Source organism: Symphodus melops (genome assembly GCF_947650265.1).
Source record: "Symphodus melops genome assembly, chromosome: 15".
Taxonomy (NCBI): Eukaryota; Metazoa; Chordata; class Actinopteri; order Labriformes; family Labridae; genus Symphodus; species Symphodus melops.
In genome coordinates, this window is record NC_136705.1 from 14,977,553 (window position 1) to 14,991,915 (window position 14,363).

The window sequence follows — 14,363 nt, forward strand, 5'->3', positions numbered from 1 at the left end:
TAAGTTTATGAATAATATATACACCAGCATTTAACTTTAGCCGAAACTATTGACTATAATGATAACAAACTAACAATTTTCATCATTATGTGACATCTGACTTTCAAATTTCTCAGTCAAATCAAATGCAGGTCTGGTTATTTGAGTTTTAGATTTTGTAGGGCTTTAACTTGAGCTGAAGTTTGGTTTAAATCCAGCTGACATTTTATATTCATCTAAACCCTGTATCTAACACTTATATCTATTAGGAGTCACTCGATGAGCCGCTGATGGTCTCGTGGTTACAGTAGGTCGTGCCCAGGTACAGTATGGAGGCTATTGACTTCCAGGCAGGGGGTCAGGTTCCAAATCTGACCTGTGGCTCTTTTCCCACGTCATTTCCCACTTTCTCCCTTATCCATACAAAGGATCATCTTCAACAGCAATCAAAGACACACAAAAATTAAGTAGATATATTGTGAAGCACTTCTTAGATGTATTTATAAAGACATTTTTTTTCAATTGTGGCAAATCAAATTAAGGCATAAAAAATACAATCACATTCACCCCAAATTGAAGAATATCTGCAGTGTGCTACACAGAATAACAGATTGGATTTACATTTAAATAAAGAAATATTGTGCAAAACCTGCACAAGTGTGTCGACTTTCATCCATCACATGATAATAAGGCACGGACCCACACACTGTAAATGAGTAGAACACACTTCAGGGAATGGAGATAGCATGCGGTGAAGGCACGTAGGTGTTGGAGCGTGAGAGGTTTCCCTGCTATAACGGATATAACGATGTGACTATAAGTAAATCAACGTCACAATGCATGTGTGCTGCACGATCACAGGAACAGTTGTTTTGTTGATCTGTGAGACTATTCTTCATGACTCACACCTCATGAAAGAGAGAGTTAAAGATAGATAGAGGTAACTAGAGCTGGATAGAGACTGATAAACAAGAAGAGACGTCGGCCAGTGTGTTGTTTTGACTGCACTGAGAGGGAAGTGGGGCCGACGTTGAGTTGGCCTACATTCATGATGCTTAATGTGTGAGGGGAACAGAGAGACAGCTCTGTGTCTGTCTAATTATTCATCCACACTCACACACAGAGAGTGGATGTTATGTTGTTCGGTATGTTTGTGTGTATACATACATAGTGGATGAATAATGTGTAATGTATTTCTGTGAGCCCTAAAATTGGCATTTCGGCTCTGGGAAGGACTCCAGTTACACAAGCGTACAACAAAACATTGGACAGCAATCCAGCTATTTAAGGATGGATGATGACATATATATCATAGATAATGGTTATAAACATACAGTTGCATGCGGTATGGTACACACATTAATTAAGTGACAGTCACATACAGAAAGCAAAGGAAGAATGTAAACGCTCGACAGATTTCAACATAATTTTAATTTTGACAAGACTAATTATAGTTTTGAATTTTGGATATCTGGGATTGCTTATAAGAATTCAAGGGGAACCTCACTGGATCCAACCCTTTTGTGGGGCATCTTCAAACAAAAAAAAGGTTGGAACCATTGACTTAGAATACACATGTTTGTGTGTGTATAAGAGTATATATCTCACTACTTGAGACAGAGTCCTTCCCTTTTTTTTCTTTTTTTTAGAAGTGACTGACTTGGATAACGTCTCACTTTTCGACTTTGAAGTGGAGATTAATCTTTGACTGATATCTAAAAGACAGACAGACACATACATTCACTCAAACACATAAACATATCAAAGCATAGTTGTCACTGGCATTTCAGGGACTTAGAGCGTCGTCCCTTGCGACCAGAAGCTTGAAGCTGTGATTTTCACATACATGACACCTCAGCTCAACAAGGTCCACACACACACACACACACACACACACACACACACACACACACACACACACACACACACACACACACACACACACACAGAATGGATGTCTCTGCTCTGCCTATATCTGTTGTCACATTCTCACATCCTGATTTAGACAGACAGAGAGCAATCCTCTGGGACAGAGACACGCTTCTCCCTTTCCTTCCCTCGCTCCTTCCTCCCTTCCTCCTATTTTCTTGATCCGCTGCTCCCTCTCGTGGGGATGGAGGGAGGCGGTGCCAAAGGTTAGACTGATGGAGGCGGGTGATACGCTGATACACAGCCAGTCTCAGGTTTGGTCCTGCGGGAACAGAGTGATGGAGAAGAGAAGAGAGATGGGGAAATAGCATGAAAAACATGGATGTCCCTTTCTGTTTTTTTTTTTTTTTTTACTTTCATGAGAACACAGAGGGGGGGGGATCAGGCTTCTAACAAACAGAAATAGAAAAACATTTAATATTTTTTAAATATATACATTTCTCAAACAATCAGAAATACTTTCTAATTTACTTTAAAGAAATAAAACAGTATAAAAGCATACAATGAGACAAAGACAACTTTTAATTACGTCTTAAGGTCGCCAAACATGTCCTCCTAGCATGAATCAAGAGCTCATTAATAAATGGTTTTGTCCCTTCCTCTTTCAAGCACGCAATTGTCAATCTGTTACTCGAGAAAACACACCTTGACCCCAGTGACCACAACAACAATAGGCTTCAATTACTCTTTATTGCTAGGATTCTGAAAAAAGATCACGGCCTCCACTTTCAGCATCCTTGACAAATGTCAATCTTTTTAACAGAATCCACTATGCTCAAAGTTTACACTGACATCTTATTCTCCGTCGACTCTGGTTGTTGAACTACTCTTGCCCTGCTGGACCGAAGAGCACTGTCGACCATGACATTGTGTCGAAAGCTCTAGGATGAAGTTGGTTTGAAGCTGTTCAAAGAGAGTTGTTTCTCCTACTCTACTGTTGTTGTTGTACATGCTCCTACTTGGTTCAGTCTTTAGAAAATACAACATCGTTTATTACTGCGATGCGGGTGACACATAATGTTATCCACTATTTTCACTTGACAGTACATGCTCATTGGAGAGCCTCTTTCGCTGTTCAGAGGAGGTAAAATGTCCAAAATGAAATAAAATAAAAGCCTAAACATTTTCATACATATCTCATGACAATTTTTGTCCAAAAAAATGTTTCACTTTTCTCACTTTTCCTCTAAAATCCTGCAGGTACACTACCAAGAACTGGTGTAGGTAAGCCATGGTGAGACCTATGGCTGAGTTATGGCTGTTTTCAGATTAATGCAATATCAAATCCAACGTTTTTATCATGCCTTTATAGATGATTGCAATGACACTCTGTGCAGAGAAATATTGTACACTTTGAAATGTGGAGAATGAAAGAATTGGCAGTTAACATGAGTGCTTGGGTAAGCATTAAGAAAAAGAAAGTCTTAAACTTCAAAGACAAAATAAAGTAAATTGCTGGTGTAGAAAAAATAAAAGTACATAAAACAAGTAATTTAGGCTTCTTTGAAATTTTGGACCCTGAATTTCCTGCCTGTATCAAGAAAGAAAGAATGAAAGAAACTTAAATTCAACATTTCTGTGATGAAGTTTCTTTCTCCTTCATCCTTCCAATTTATTTTTCCTGTCACTGTCAACAGCCACGTTAGGTCACTGGGAGGCTAACGCTCCATCTACCTGAGTTTTAACACATCACACGCTGCTCTGCACCAGTCACACATACACACAGAGAGAGAGAGAGAGAGAGAGAGAGAGAGAGAGAGAGAGAGAGAGAGAGAGAGTCAGAACAAGAGTCCATTGGTTGAGGCAGATCAAGAAGCTGCACAGGAAGCAGCGATTTGTTTATATGGATTGAGTCTCTTGGCAAAGGTAGTCGATTAGGTGACGGAAGGGAGAAAAGGGGGGTTCTCCTTGCACAGAACTGAAAATAATAGGTAAATAATAGATCCCAGAGATTAATTATTGAAGGAGTACATTGATGCTTTCATGCTGGGAAGCTGAGTTTACAATCCTGGGCTCATTCATGAAAAAGGGCATATGGAGGAAAAATGAAAGGAGGATGAGGAACAGGATGTTGTTGTATGTCAGGTATCAGGTTTGGTTCAGTGATCTAGCTGAAAGCACTTTTTTAATAATACTGTATATCATACTCAGCACTTTGAGTTCTGTACTTACAACTATGTAGATGACTGTGTTCTGCCCTTTTTGGTACTGCAGTCCAGCCCAAGAGACTCTATCACTACACTATCATAGCAGGTAACTAAATAACAATTATAATTTTATGAATAAACACCTCCTGTTTAGTTTCTCAATCTGATACATATTGGATTTTTACGATTCTTTATTCTAACATATCGGTAAGTCAACATCTTCATAAATGTTGTTATTCTAGTACATCTTGATCTTCACTGTCATGAAATGACCAAAAAAAGTTTTCTTTGAAAGTGCAAAGACACGGTCAAACTGAAACACTTCCTTCTGGCTTCTCACATATAAAGTGGACAAAGACATGGACAGGACATTTCAGCCCACACACATGCTTGCATGCACACACACACGCACACACACAAACACAAATACACACACACACACACACACACACACACACAGTTTGGCTTTTGGGAGTACCCTATGATGCCAAATCCTCTTGAGCTGACAGGTGACAGAACAGTCTACATCAACGTAGGTCACACACACACACACACACACACACACACACACACACACACACACACACACTTACAAACATGCACATATATACCCTGCTACTGTACAGTAGACAGCTCCAGACATGCCAGGGCTGGACATGCCCAAAAGGCAGAGCCTATTCCCTGTCACCTATCAGCTGGTGGTAGACAGTGAGGCGTACATTTGTGTTAGTGTTTGTGTGTGTGTGTGTGTGTGTGTGTGTGTGTGTGTGTGTGTGTGTGTGTGAGTGTGTGTGTGTGTCTTTGTTTTCCTTTCCTTTTTTACTCACTGAAAAACTTTTTTAAATCTGAAAATGTTCATGGCCCCTTGGAACGGTCACAAGGCATACAAGTAATCCTAAATATCTAAATATTTGTTTGGTCCCATCATGGGGAGTTCATTTGTGAATGTTTTTTATTTATGTAATGGACAATGTGGGATTAACAATAAATTAGAAATGTTATAGAAGAAAAAGAAATATTGTCCAAGGGACAAGTTTATAATTAAAATGTTAAGATTATATCCATGTAGATTTTTATTTCTAACATTTTTGCTCAATGGTGGAGCAGCAACCTGGTTTTCTTGATAATATACCCACTCTCCAGTAATGGAAACCATTACATGTCATATTTTCCTTTTCTGACAGTGTCTACACTGTCTACTAAAATCAAAAATACTAAACCTGCACTTATGACTCATGGAAAAGGACAAAAACCGTTGCAACCTTTTTTAACCTGGATTCAATTTTGCAGCACTTCATATCATCAGTTTAACAGTCAGTGAGTAAGCTCGTGGATGAAGTGTTGGGGGTACATACATGTCACAGGACATGCCAGGATAGAATAAAGGTAGACTCGAGGAGGCAGCAGCCTGCCCAGGACTGCTGGCACAGCAGCCAGGGGCGGGGCCAAGACAGCATGGCACACGTCAACCTCAGACCCCCCTCCTCCCCTTCTTTCCCCATGGGCTGTGACAGGCGGCACGTGAACCCCTTGGCCCAGTCAGGGGTGGACAGCCATCTGACAACTCCCCACCTGCATGACCTTTACCATGCTTGACCCCCTGCAGGAGACAATCACCTCACAGCAAACAGCCCCACAGGAGATATAGACACACAGCACATGGATTCACACAAATAGACAGACATGCATGATGCACATACATATTGACATAAAGACAGAAGGGTTGTTAGTGGGAATACAACATTCATGCATGCATTCAGGATCTGTGGAGCAGCTTAGAAAAGGAACTATGCACCACTTGGTCAAGTGGTAAAATAAAACAAACAACAAAAGTGTCAAATAATGGGACTGGACAGGATCAATTGGTCTTAATGAAAAAAAACATAAAAAATTGGAAATAGTTATTTCTTCACAGCTTAGCTGCCATTGCTTTGACACAATTACACTGATTTAACCGTGACCCTCTTTGATGCAGTCTAGAAAATTCATAATGGAGACACTTTTTCAAGTTTTACAGACTGTTCAATAAAATATTGATGTCTAAATTAAAACATTTTGAGAAATGTTTTTCCAAATACAATGAATTGTTTCTAACATATTACTTAATATAGTTAGGGTAATATGACTAGATTCTTAATTGGATATTTTTTGCTTACTTTTGTCACCTTATTTCAAACGTGTCACTTTATCTGATAACAGTCACTTTGACTCAAACTTGCCACTTATTGTGTATCAGTGTCCTGTACAGTTTACTCAATAGTTTTTAGTTAATAGTTGTAAATATATTGTACCTTCATATTTATTTTTATTTTATTCCTACATACTCTTTTTTTTTTAATTTGTACTCATATACACACTCTTCTTGTTATATTTTACTGCTGCAACACTTGAACTTCCCCACTGGGGATCAATAAAGGATTTTATTATCTGATGGTATCCTTATGGAAACATTTTCTTTACCAGGTTTTAGAATAGCAAATACAAAACAGGTTAAATTTCTCGTCCTTGAACAGTTCTAAAATTCTTGAAGTAGTAAATGGTAAGATATTTTATAATGGAGGTTTCAAAAGCTATTCAAATGTTTTTTGTTTTTTTTAACCTGTATTATGCCTTATGAATACAATCACATGGCGTTATTAATACATGTATTGTTATGATAATATTAGGCTACTAGTTTAAAGTACTGTTGGAGAGGTGGCAATTTTGTAAGCAATGCGTGAAGTGGAAATAACCTACTGGAAAGAAAAGGACTTTACAGATCTCTAAAAACAGCTTTAACGCTGTCAGGTGCTGTTACGTCATCAACAGGCGACGGGTTAGCGCTACATCACCAAAACGTGTGCGTCGTTGAAAATACGAGGAAGTAAGTGTACCTTGTTTTTTTTAACCAAGTTAAAGTTACTCGCTGCCCAGAGTACTTTAATTTTTGCTCTATAAAGCCATTTGTAGACTGTTAACGGAGGTTCGTGTTACCTTTAGCTCAGGTTAAATAACATAGAGCTGGCATGTTGTGATGACGTTGTTTGTGTATGTCTGCATGTTACGTGACCTGTTCGGATGACTTTCTCTTCCTTTTGTTGACAGCATCGTGCTCCGGTTCAGTGAAGGGGGTGATGATGAATCCAATAATAAAACGGAGACTTCCTCCGTCTGTCCGGAGTCTCCTGACAGACCTGGGTCCGAAGCAGCAGTGGACTGACACCGAGCCTGACACCGAGACCAGAGAGGGGATTCATCTCCCCTCCAGAGGAGCTGCTTCACAAGAGCAGCTTCTCACGCCAGCAAAAACACAAGATGAAGAGGCTCCAACAAACGCTAATGAAGCAGGGAGGAGTGCAGTCTGCATGTTGTGTAAATGTAAGATCTCTTGTTACACCTGCCCTCGGTGCAACCTGCATTACTGCAGCCTGGCTTGCTACCAAAGTCCAGATCACTCTGTGTGCTCTGAGGAGTTTTACAAGGAGTCTGTTCTACGCGAGCTGAAGGATATGGGGAAAACAGAAAGCGAGGGAAGAAAGAAAATGCAGGACGTTCTTGTTGGGCTCAGACAGAAAGCAGAGGGAACAGATGGGGGAATGGAAACTCTGTTAAAAGAAGCTGGTGTCTTGTCAGATGATGGAGAGGCGGAGAAGGTGCAGGTCGTGGAGCTGCTGGCCAGGTTAGCAGAGCTTCAACAGTCTGGATTAGGGAGTGAAACAGAGATTGAGGCTATTCTGAAGAAACTTGAAGAGATTGGTGGAGGGGACCTGCTGTCTGAACACGCATATAAAGACACCATCGATGCAGAAGGGGAACTGGAATTGGCTAATCAACTCTCAGGGCTTGATATTGACAAACTATCAGAGGAGGAACTCTGGGAACTTCTCAACAGTAAAGATAAAGAGACTTTTATGGGAATGATGAAGAGTGGAGCATTGGGTGGGCTTGTTCCTCTGTGGAAACCTTGGTGGGAGGAGCATGAAGAGGGAGCGAGAGCCCTGGTGGAGGAGCTTGAGGAGGAAGTGAGTAAACTGAACGCAGGACATGCAACAGCTGTGGATCTGCGAGCCGGTAACGTTAAGGCGCCAAAAGTGGTTCAGAATAGGGACAAAACTGCTTCACAGTTGAAAAGAATTAAAGGAGAAAAAATAAGAGAAACAGGCAAGAACAAGAGATGTACAATTCCTTACATCCCTCCAATTTCTACAAAAATACCAAAGTTGAGCTCCTTGTGTGCAAATCCATCTCCCCTGGTGTGCTATGGTTTGGTCAATGCACTATATGGCTACACCTTCACACTGCGCCTGTTCAACAATGACACAGATTCACTGATGTTTGAGGTCTGTGACATGATTCTTGCTCTGTCCGAGGCCCTGAACTCCAACAGAGTCTTTCACTCGCTACAGGAGGCTTTAAACTGTGGAGAAACTCTCATTTTGGACGGAGGTTACCTAGACAAGGAGGATGCTCTTGCCCCAGCTAGGGCAATGGAAGCAGTTGCCCACATTATGACGGGCAGAGACAGGAAAGATGCTACAGGATATTGCCTGGCAGCCTTGAGTCAGCTTCGCTCAGTGCTCTCACAGGCTAGAAGTCTGCTGTCTAAAGAGGGAGGTGATGAGGAAAGGAGAAAGAAGTACTTCCTTTCAAGCAAGAAGTGTGAATTCTTTCAAGCCTGGGTGCTGGACAATAAACACAGGATACGTACTCTCGCTATTGAGTTGTGGAACGAGCACAGTAGAAGAGAGAGTGTCAGGAGCAGCATGGAGAAAGCAAAGACTGTCGTTGAGCAGAACTTGAAGAAAGAGAAGAGTAAAGTGAAGCAATGCTTAATTGAAGAACTGAGATGATTCTTTTTTTTTTTCAACACTGTTGTTTTTAGGAGTTCATGATGTAATAAAAATAAATTGAAATTGTTTACCCAAATTATCTTGTCTGTCTTTCAAATTTAACTTCAAACATTTTGTTACTTCCAGTCCGTTGTTACTTTATAGTACTGTCGTCCTCGAGATCAACAAAATATCTATCTATAAGTGACATAAATGCTAATTTAGGCATTACTTTTCTATGTGGACTGCTGTGTGTTGTTAAGATTTTAACATTGTAAAAGATGCAGTGTAACATGCTTTTTTTGTGGGCATTTCAGTAACTTTGCATTAATGTAAAAATACATAAAAATCCTTAACTAAGTCCACAAATATCTTGGGCTTTGTATCAACACTTTAATGGCTTCTTCGGGGGACAGTCTTTTAGTTTGTTACAGAGGATATCATCCTGACACTTAAGTTAAATGCTTAAAAAAATCACGAAGAAGAAGAGGGTGTTGTCATTAGACAAATTAACATAAGGTAGGCTGTACTTATGGGGCATTATAATACAGTATAACACTAAACTTGCCAGAACTAGAGTTGAACACGTTAATAAACTCACATGGTGCTCTCGCGATACTTTCTATGACTGGTCACGTGGTGCGGACGCTCTTCCACACACAGTGCGACGGAAAACATGGCTGCGCTCTTGAGATCAGCTCGGCTACTAAAGTTTTCGCCTTCGGGCTTGCTTCAGGTCAAAGGCACCAAAAGAAGCGGACCGCCAACCGGTCGGCTGTACAGCGGAGCTGTCCGCGGCAGAGAGAGCGGAGTTTGTTCCCGACAGATCAGCCGTGCTGCGGATAAAGTGTCCAGGTATCTGTTAGCTCGTGTGGCTGTTATCCACGCGTGAACGTGAAGCAGAAATGTCATTGAGGCTCAATGACAGCCAGAGTCGAACACTATCCATACTAATGTGACCTGCAGTTTTAAATAAAGTGTGTTTTCATGTGTGGTACTATTCTACAATAACATACGACACAGACAGTTAGCTGGCTTACTATGTAAATGTGGGTCTCGTTTACACAAGGTGATGACCAGATGTTGTGTAACCAAGCCATGCTAAATATTAAACTCGGTATAATTGAGTCAAATAAAGCGTCCGAGCTCGTAACGAGTATGCAGCTTTAAATATTCAGTGTTGTCTTTTCGTATTTAATCATGTTTTAGCAGTTTATGCTCTTGCTGGCTTTAAAGAAAAGGCCCATACTCTGAGACCAGCCAGTCTGTGTTGTCACGCAATAGTTCATTTAATCAGAATAATTAGTGATCCTTCATGGCGAAGTAAGTTATGTATCATAATACAACACAGTGCAGCTATTGATCGGCAACAGCCAGGTTTTTACTCAGCTGGACCTTTTCATCTCAAGGTCAAACCCCCTTTCAACACTTTAGGCAGGCCGAGCATCTCGAGATGTTACTGTTGTTCGTGGTGCATGAAACATAGTTTGTTCTATTCTGGAGGTCAAGAGGGGCCGTTTGAAGCACATTGGAAATCACAGTAAAACAATCTGACTTCCTCTTTTTTTTTTTTCTTCCTCTCTCACCCCTTTCACTTGTTCTTAATTACCATACTATCGCCCTCCACCCATCTCTGCTAACTCTACAACTGTCTATTTATCTACAGTCATCTGTGGCCATATACCGTTGGATGTGTTCGTAACTATGCTGTTGTCACGGAGGAGAAAGATGAGGGCAGTGCTGCGTTGCGGACCAAACAGATGCATCAGTTCGACTGGGCTCTGACCAAGCTTGACAGCTCTGTGAGGAGAACTGGTCGCATCACAAAGACCCTGCTGCTCCGCATCTTCCACGATGTCTGCAGGACAGGTAGGCAGGCACAGGAATGATCAAGGGGCTTCAAGCTATGCCTCAGAAAAAAAAAACATTTGCTTCAGATCTTTTTCTTACCTCTGTCCTTTGTGTTCGTCTTCTGTCTTTAACCCTTGGTTTCCTGTGGTGCAGGTTGTCCCAGTGGTAATCAGGCCTTGCTACTGCTGCGTAGCTGTGGCAGCCTGCTGCCCGAGGTGCGTCTGCAGGAGCGCAATGAGCTGGCCCACCGCATTTGGGAGAAGCTGGAGGAGTTGGGTGAGAGGCTGCACCAGATGTTCAATTAAACAATCCTATTATCCAAAGCAGAACTTAAAAGTATTAAGTATTTTAAAACCTGGTTTGGATACTTAAACTATAACTGGGACCGTTTTGGGAATCATCATCCATTTGACACATTTGCACATCTTCCTCCTCAGGTGCTCAGTATGATGTCAGCCACTATAATGCCTTGCTTAAGGTTTACCTGCAGAACGAGTTCAAGTTTTCCCCCACCGACTTCCTAGCCAAGATGGAGGCGTCTAACATCCAGCCCAACAGAGTAAGTGTTTTAGTGCAGGCTATGAGGAAAGATTTTCATCAGCCTGCCCCCGTCATCAGCAGCACAAGTAGAACATCATTATACGTGATGTTTTCTTGTTGTTTTGCACACATTATTAAAGCTGATCATGCGAGCTAATTCTGGACATCCTCACCTGCAGCACTTTGGATTCTATTTTAACATGCCTATGCGTTTGATGATTATGAGCTCTGTTTAATTTCCCTTTTGTTATTGTGCACAGGTTACCTACCAGAGACTGATAGCAGCCTACTGCCAAAATGGAAACATCGAGGGAGCCAGGTGTGCACACTTGCTTTTCTGCTTATAAACCAAACAACAGCAGAGTCAAGGGCCATTCGGCTACTTGACAGATGATGGTTGTAAAAAAACACAATCCTTCATCTTAGTTTTTTAAGATTAGTAAAATGCTTGCATATTATAGGATCGATTTTTTTTTTTTACCCTTTCCACCCCTGTTGATTGCAGCTTCATGAACAGCTATAAGCCCTGTTCACCAGTGAGATACAACACCTTTGGTTTGATGTTTGTTAAACCCCTTTTTTCCTTTCATAGCACCATACTGGGTTTCATGAAGAGCAAAGATTTACCCATCACCGATGCTGTTTTCAACTCCCTGGTGACAGGCCATGCCCGTGCAGGGTGAGTGTCACTGCTTTAGTGACAGTACATCAGTGCAATGTAGAAAAAAAGCATAATGAGAATTGTTGAAGAAGAAAGCATTTTGTGTAAATCCAGCTGTCTTTTTTTTCACTGTGCAGAGACATCGAGAGTGCTAAGAACATCCTGCCTGTGATGAAGGGAGCAGGAATTGAACCGGGTCCTGACACTTATTTATCACTTCTGAACGCCTATGCTGAGAAGGGAGACCGAGACAGCCTAAAACAGGTGTGTGTGCTCATTCATTGAGTTTCTTTCTTCTTTCTGTGCGTCTGAAACTCACTCTGACCTTGTTCTCTTTATCCTCTCTGTCCCTCTGTCAGACAATTGAAGACGTAGAGAGTGCAGACTGCAGTCTGATGGATAGAGACATCATGCAGGTTATATACACTCTAGCCAAGGCTGGACACCAGGAGCACATCCCCGAGATGATTGAGCGCTTGAGACATGAGAGGGGTTATGTTCCAGGTACACAATGCACCCACACCTCATGTATTTGTGCAGTCCTGGTCTTAAGCGGCTATAATGACGTCATAAGAAATTCTGGGATATATATTAAAATATAATTTTTAGTTTTAAAGGCTGAGAATAACCAGTCTGTCGTTCTTTTTTTTAGATGCCATGAACTTGTGTCTGAGCCTCATCACCCAGGGCTTGGAGGACACGGCCTTCCACATCCTGAAGACTTTCCCAACGCTGCAGTCGGAGAGCTTCAGCAACGACATGGCCAACCTGGGCAACTTCTTCCTCAGACACTGTGTCAACATAGACACGGTACACAGCCATGAACACATAAACAGCCCTCGCTCCTCTATCACAGATACACAAACTGAACTCCCACAGTATTGCTCAGGTTTTTTTCTTGCTTGCACTTGACTGTAAGGAAGCGTACGCTTCGAGGAGTGGTTGTCAGGCACTTTAAATTTATACCATCAAATTCAGTTTTTTTTTTAAAATTTCTGTCATTGGTCCTTTCAGCCACTGGAAAAGTTGAGCAACTTTTGCAAAGATCTCCAGGAGTCCAAACTGCACTCTTCCCCACTCGCCTTCACACTGTCCTGTGCTCTAGAAACAAAGAACATTGGTAACATCTCTTTTTTTTCATTTATATTCATAAACAACCAGCTTTTATATTGTTAATTGTCTTCAACATGTGCTGTTTTTTCTTTTCTTTTTTTTAAAAATGTTTGCAGTTAAGTCTTTGGAACTGATGAAGATGTTAAAGGAGCAGGACTTTCCCATAAGGCCGCACTACTTTTGGCCCCTTCTCACTCAGCATGTGAAAGACAAGAACACAGCCGGTACGGACACACGCACGCAGACACACACACACTCGCGCACACACACACACACTTGTGCTTGTTAAAATGAAAGCTCACAGTGTCTCTGGTAAAGGAATAGCATAGGAGACGCTAGGTTCATCTGCTTCTCATTGCACGTCCTGCAGTGTGAACTTTGGTCCTGCATGAAAACAGTTGTGATCGCTGGACTATTAGAAAGCTTTTACCACAATACTTCTGGCCTGTGCTTGAGCTATCACTAAGAAAGGGGTCGCGTTTCAGAGAAGGCTTGAAAATGAGCAGCTGTGAGAAGCTTGTAGAATGATCTTAACGCCTCTTCAGCCTCATGTAAACAGTCTTGCACACATCATGGACGCAAATGAGCCCCAAAAACAAAAAGAGCGCTTGCTAGCTGTTTGTGCATCTATTGAATTAGAGCATGTTCTTTTGGTGAGCATGATATTTTCAGTGTATGTGCACGTATGCGTTTGTGTGTGTTTTTTTTTTGTTTTTTTAAGGGGTATAGGGAATTATGACTTCCTCAGTCCGCTGTACCAGTAAGAGCTTTTAAAGGAGTTTTGCCCTCAAATATTAATGCTCCACAGAGTGGCCCAACTGGGACAGGTTTCACTGGGCTGGGGCAGTCAAGGGCAAAGATGTCTGATCCCTGCATGAGAGAGTTAGAGCAGGAAAGGATGAAACAACACACTTCCTTTAAAAACACACACACACACACACATGCAGGTCTCTCTGGAGAGCTCTAGGAATAGACTGTAAAGTTTAGAACTCTGAGCAGATGGGCTTTGGAGCGAAAAAAGAGCTCTGACTTTCATAAAGTGTGCTCAGACATGAATGTCATAACTTTCGTTCCTCTGATCTTCTTGTTTTCTTCCTGGCCTCAGTCCAGCGTACGTTTGACTTTAGAATCAAGTTATTTTTCCTCTGAGTGAAGGCTACAAAAATTGAATCGAGTACAGTAGAGTTTGAACGTCCTGAAGTATCAAATATCGGGCAAGTAGTCGTTTATTTACACCAGTGATTTACTCCGATGCTTGTGTTGCTAACCATTAATCTGAACGCTCCTTTTCTATTTTTGACACGTTCAACAAGAAGCCTGGGATGACGCCATATG

At 41.4% G+C, this 14,363-nt stretch overlaps 2 protein-coding genes across 3 annotated transcripts in view; both read left to right on the forward strand.

The window, feature by feature from the left end:
- Window positions 1–6,814: 6,814 nt before the first annotated feature.
- znhit2 (zinc finger, HIT-type containing 2) lies at window positions 6,815–8,960 on the forward strand. 2 transcript variants are annotated; one of them, XM_079363138.1, is made up of 2 exons: window positions 6,815–6,918; window positions 7,140–8,960. In XM_079363138.1, exon 2 carries the CDS (start codon window positions 7,169–7,171, stop codon window positions 8,882–8,884), a length of 1,716 nt encoding a protein of 571 aa, XP_079219264.1. In that variant the 5' UTR covers window positions 6,815–6,918; window positions 7,140–7,168; the 3' UTR covers window positions 8,885–8,960. The 2 variants fall into 2 exon arrangements, with proteins under 2 accessions (XP_079219264.1, XP_079219265.1); XM_079363139.1 differs by lacking the exon at window positions 6,815–6,918 and adding an exon at window positions 6,925–7,017.
- A 520-nt stretch (window positions 8,961–9,480) lies between these two features.
- Window positions 9,481–14,363, forward strand: part of lrpprc (leucine-rich pentatricopeptide repeat containing) — a 56,698-nt gene continuing 51,815 nt past the window's right edge. The window contains exons 1-11 of the mRNA XM_079362504.1: window positions 9,481–9,718; window positions 10,530–10,732; window positions 10,868–10,990; window positions 11,152–11,273; window positions 11,515–11,573; window positions 11,847–11,933; window positions 12,053–12,179; window positions 12,275–12,419; window positions 12,568–12,725; window positions 12,930–13,035; window positions 13,145–13,252. Of these exons, the coding sequence (XP_079218630.1) occupies window positions 9,540–9,718; window positions 10,530–10,732; window positions 10,868–10,990; window positions 11,152–11,273; window positions 11,515–11,573; window positions 11,847–11,933; window positions 12,053–12,179; window positions 12,275–12,419; window positions 12,568–12,725; window positions 12,930–13,035; window positions 13,145–13,252 (1,417 nt within the window). The 5' untranslated portion in view covers window positions 9,481–9,539. The remainder of the gene's footprint in view (window positions 9,719–10,529; window positions 10,733–10,867; window positions 10,991–11,151; window positions 11,274–11,514; window positions 11,574–11,846; window positions 11,934–12,052; window positions 12,180–12,274; window positions 12,420–12,567; window positions 12,726–12,929; window positions 13,036–13,144; window positions 13,253–14,363) is intronic.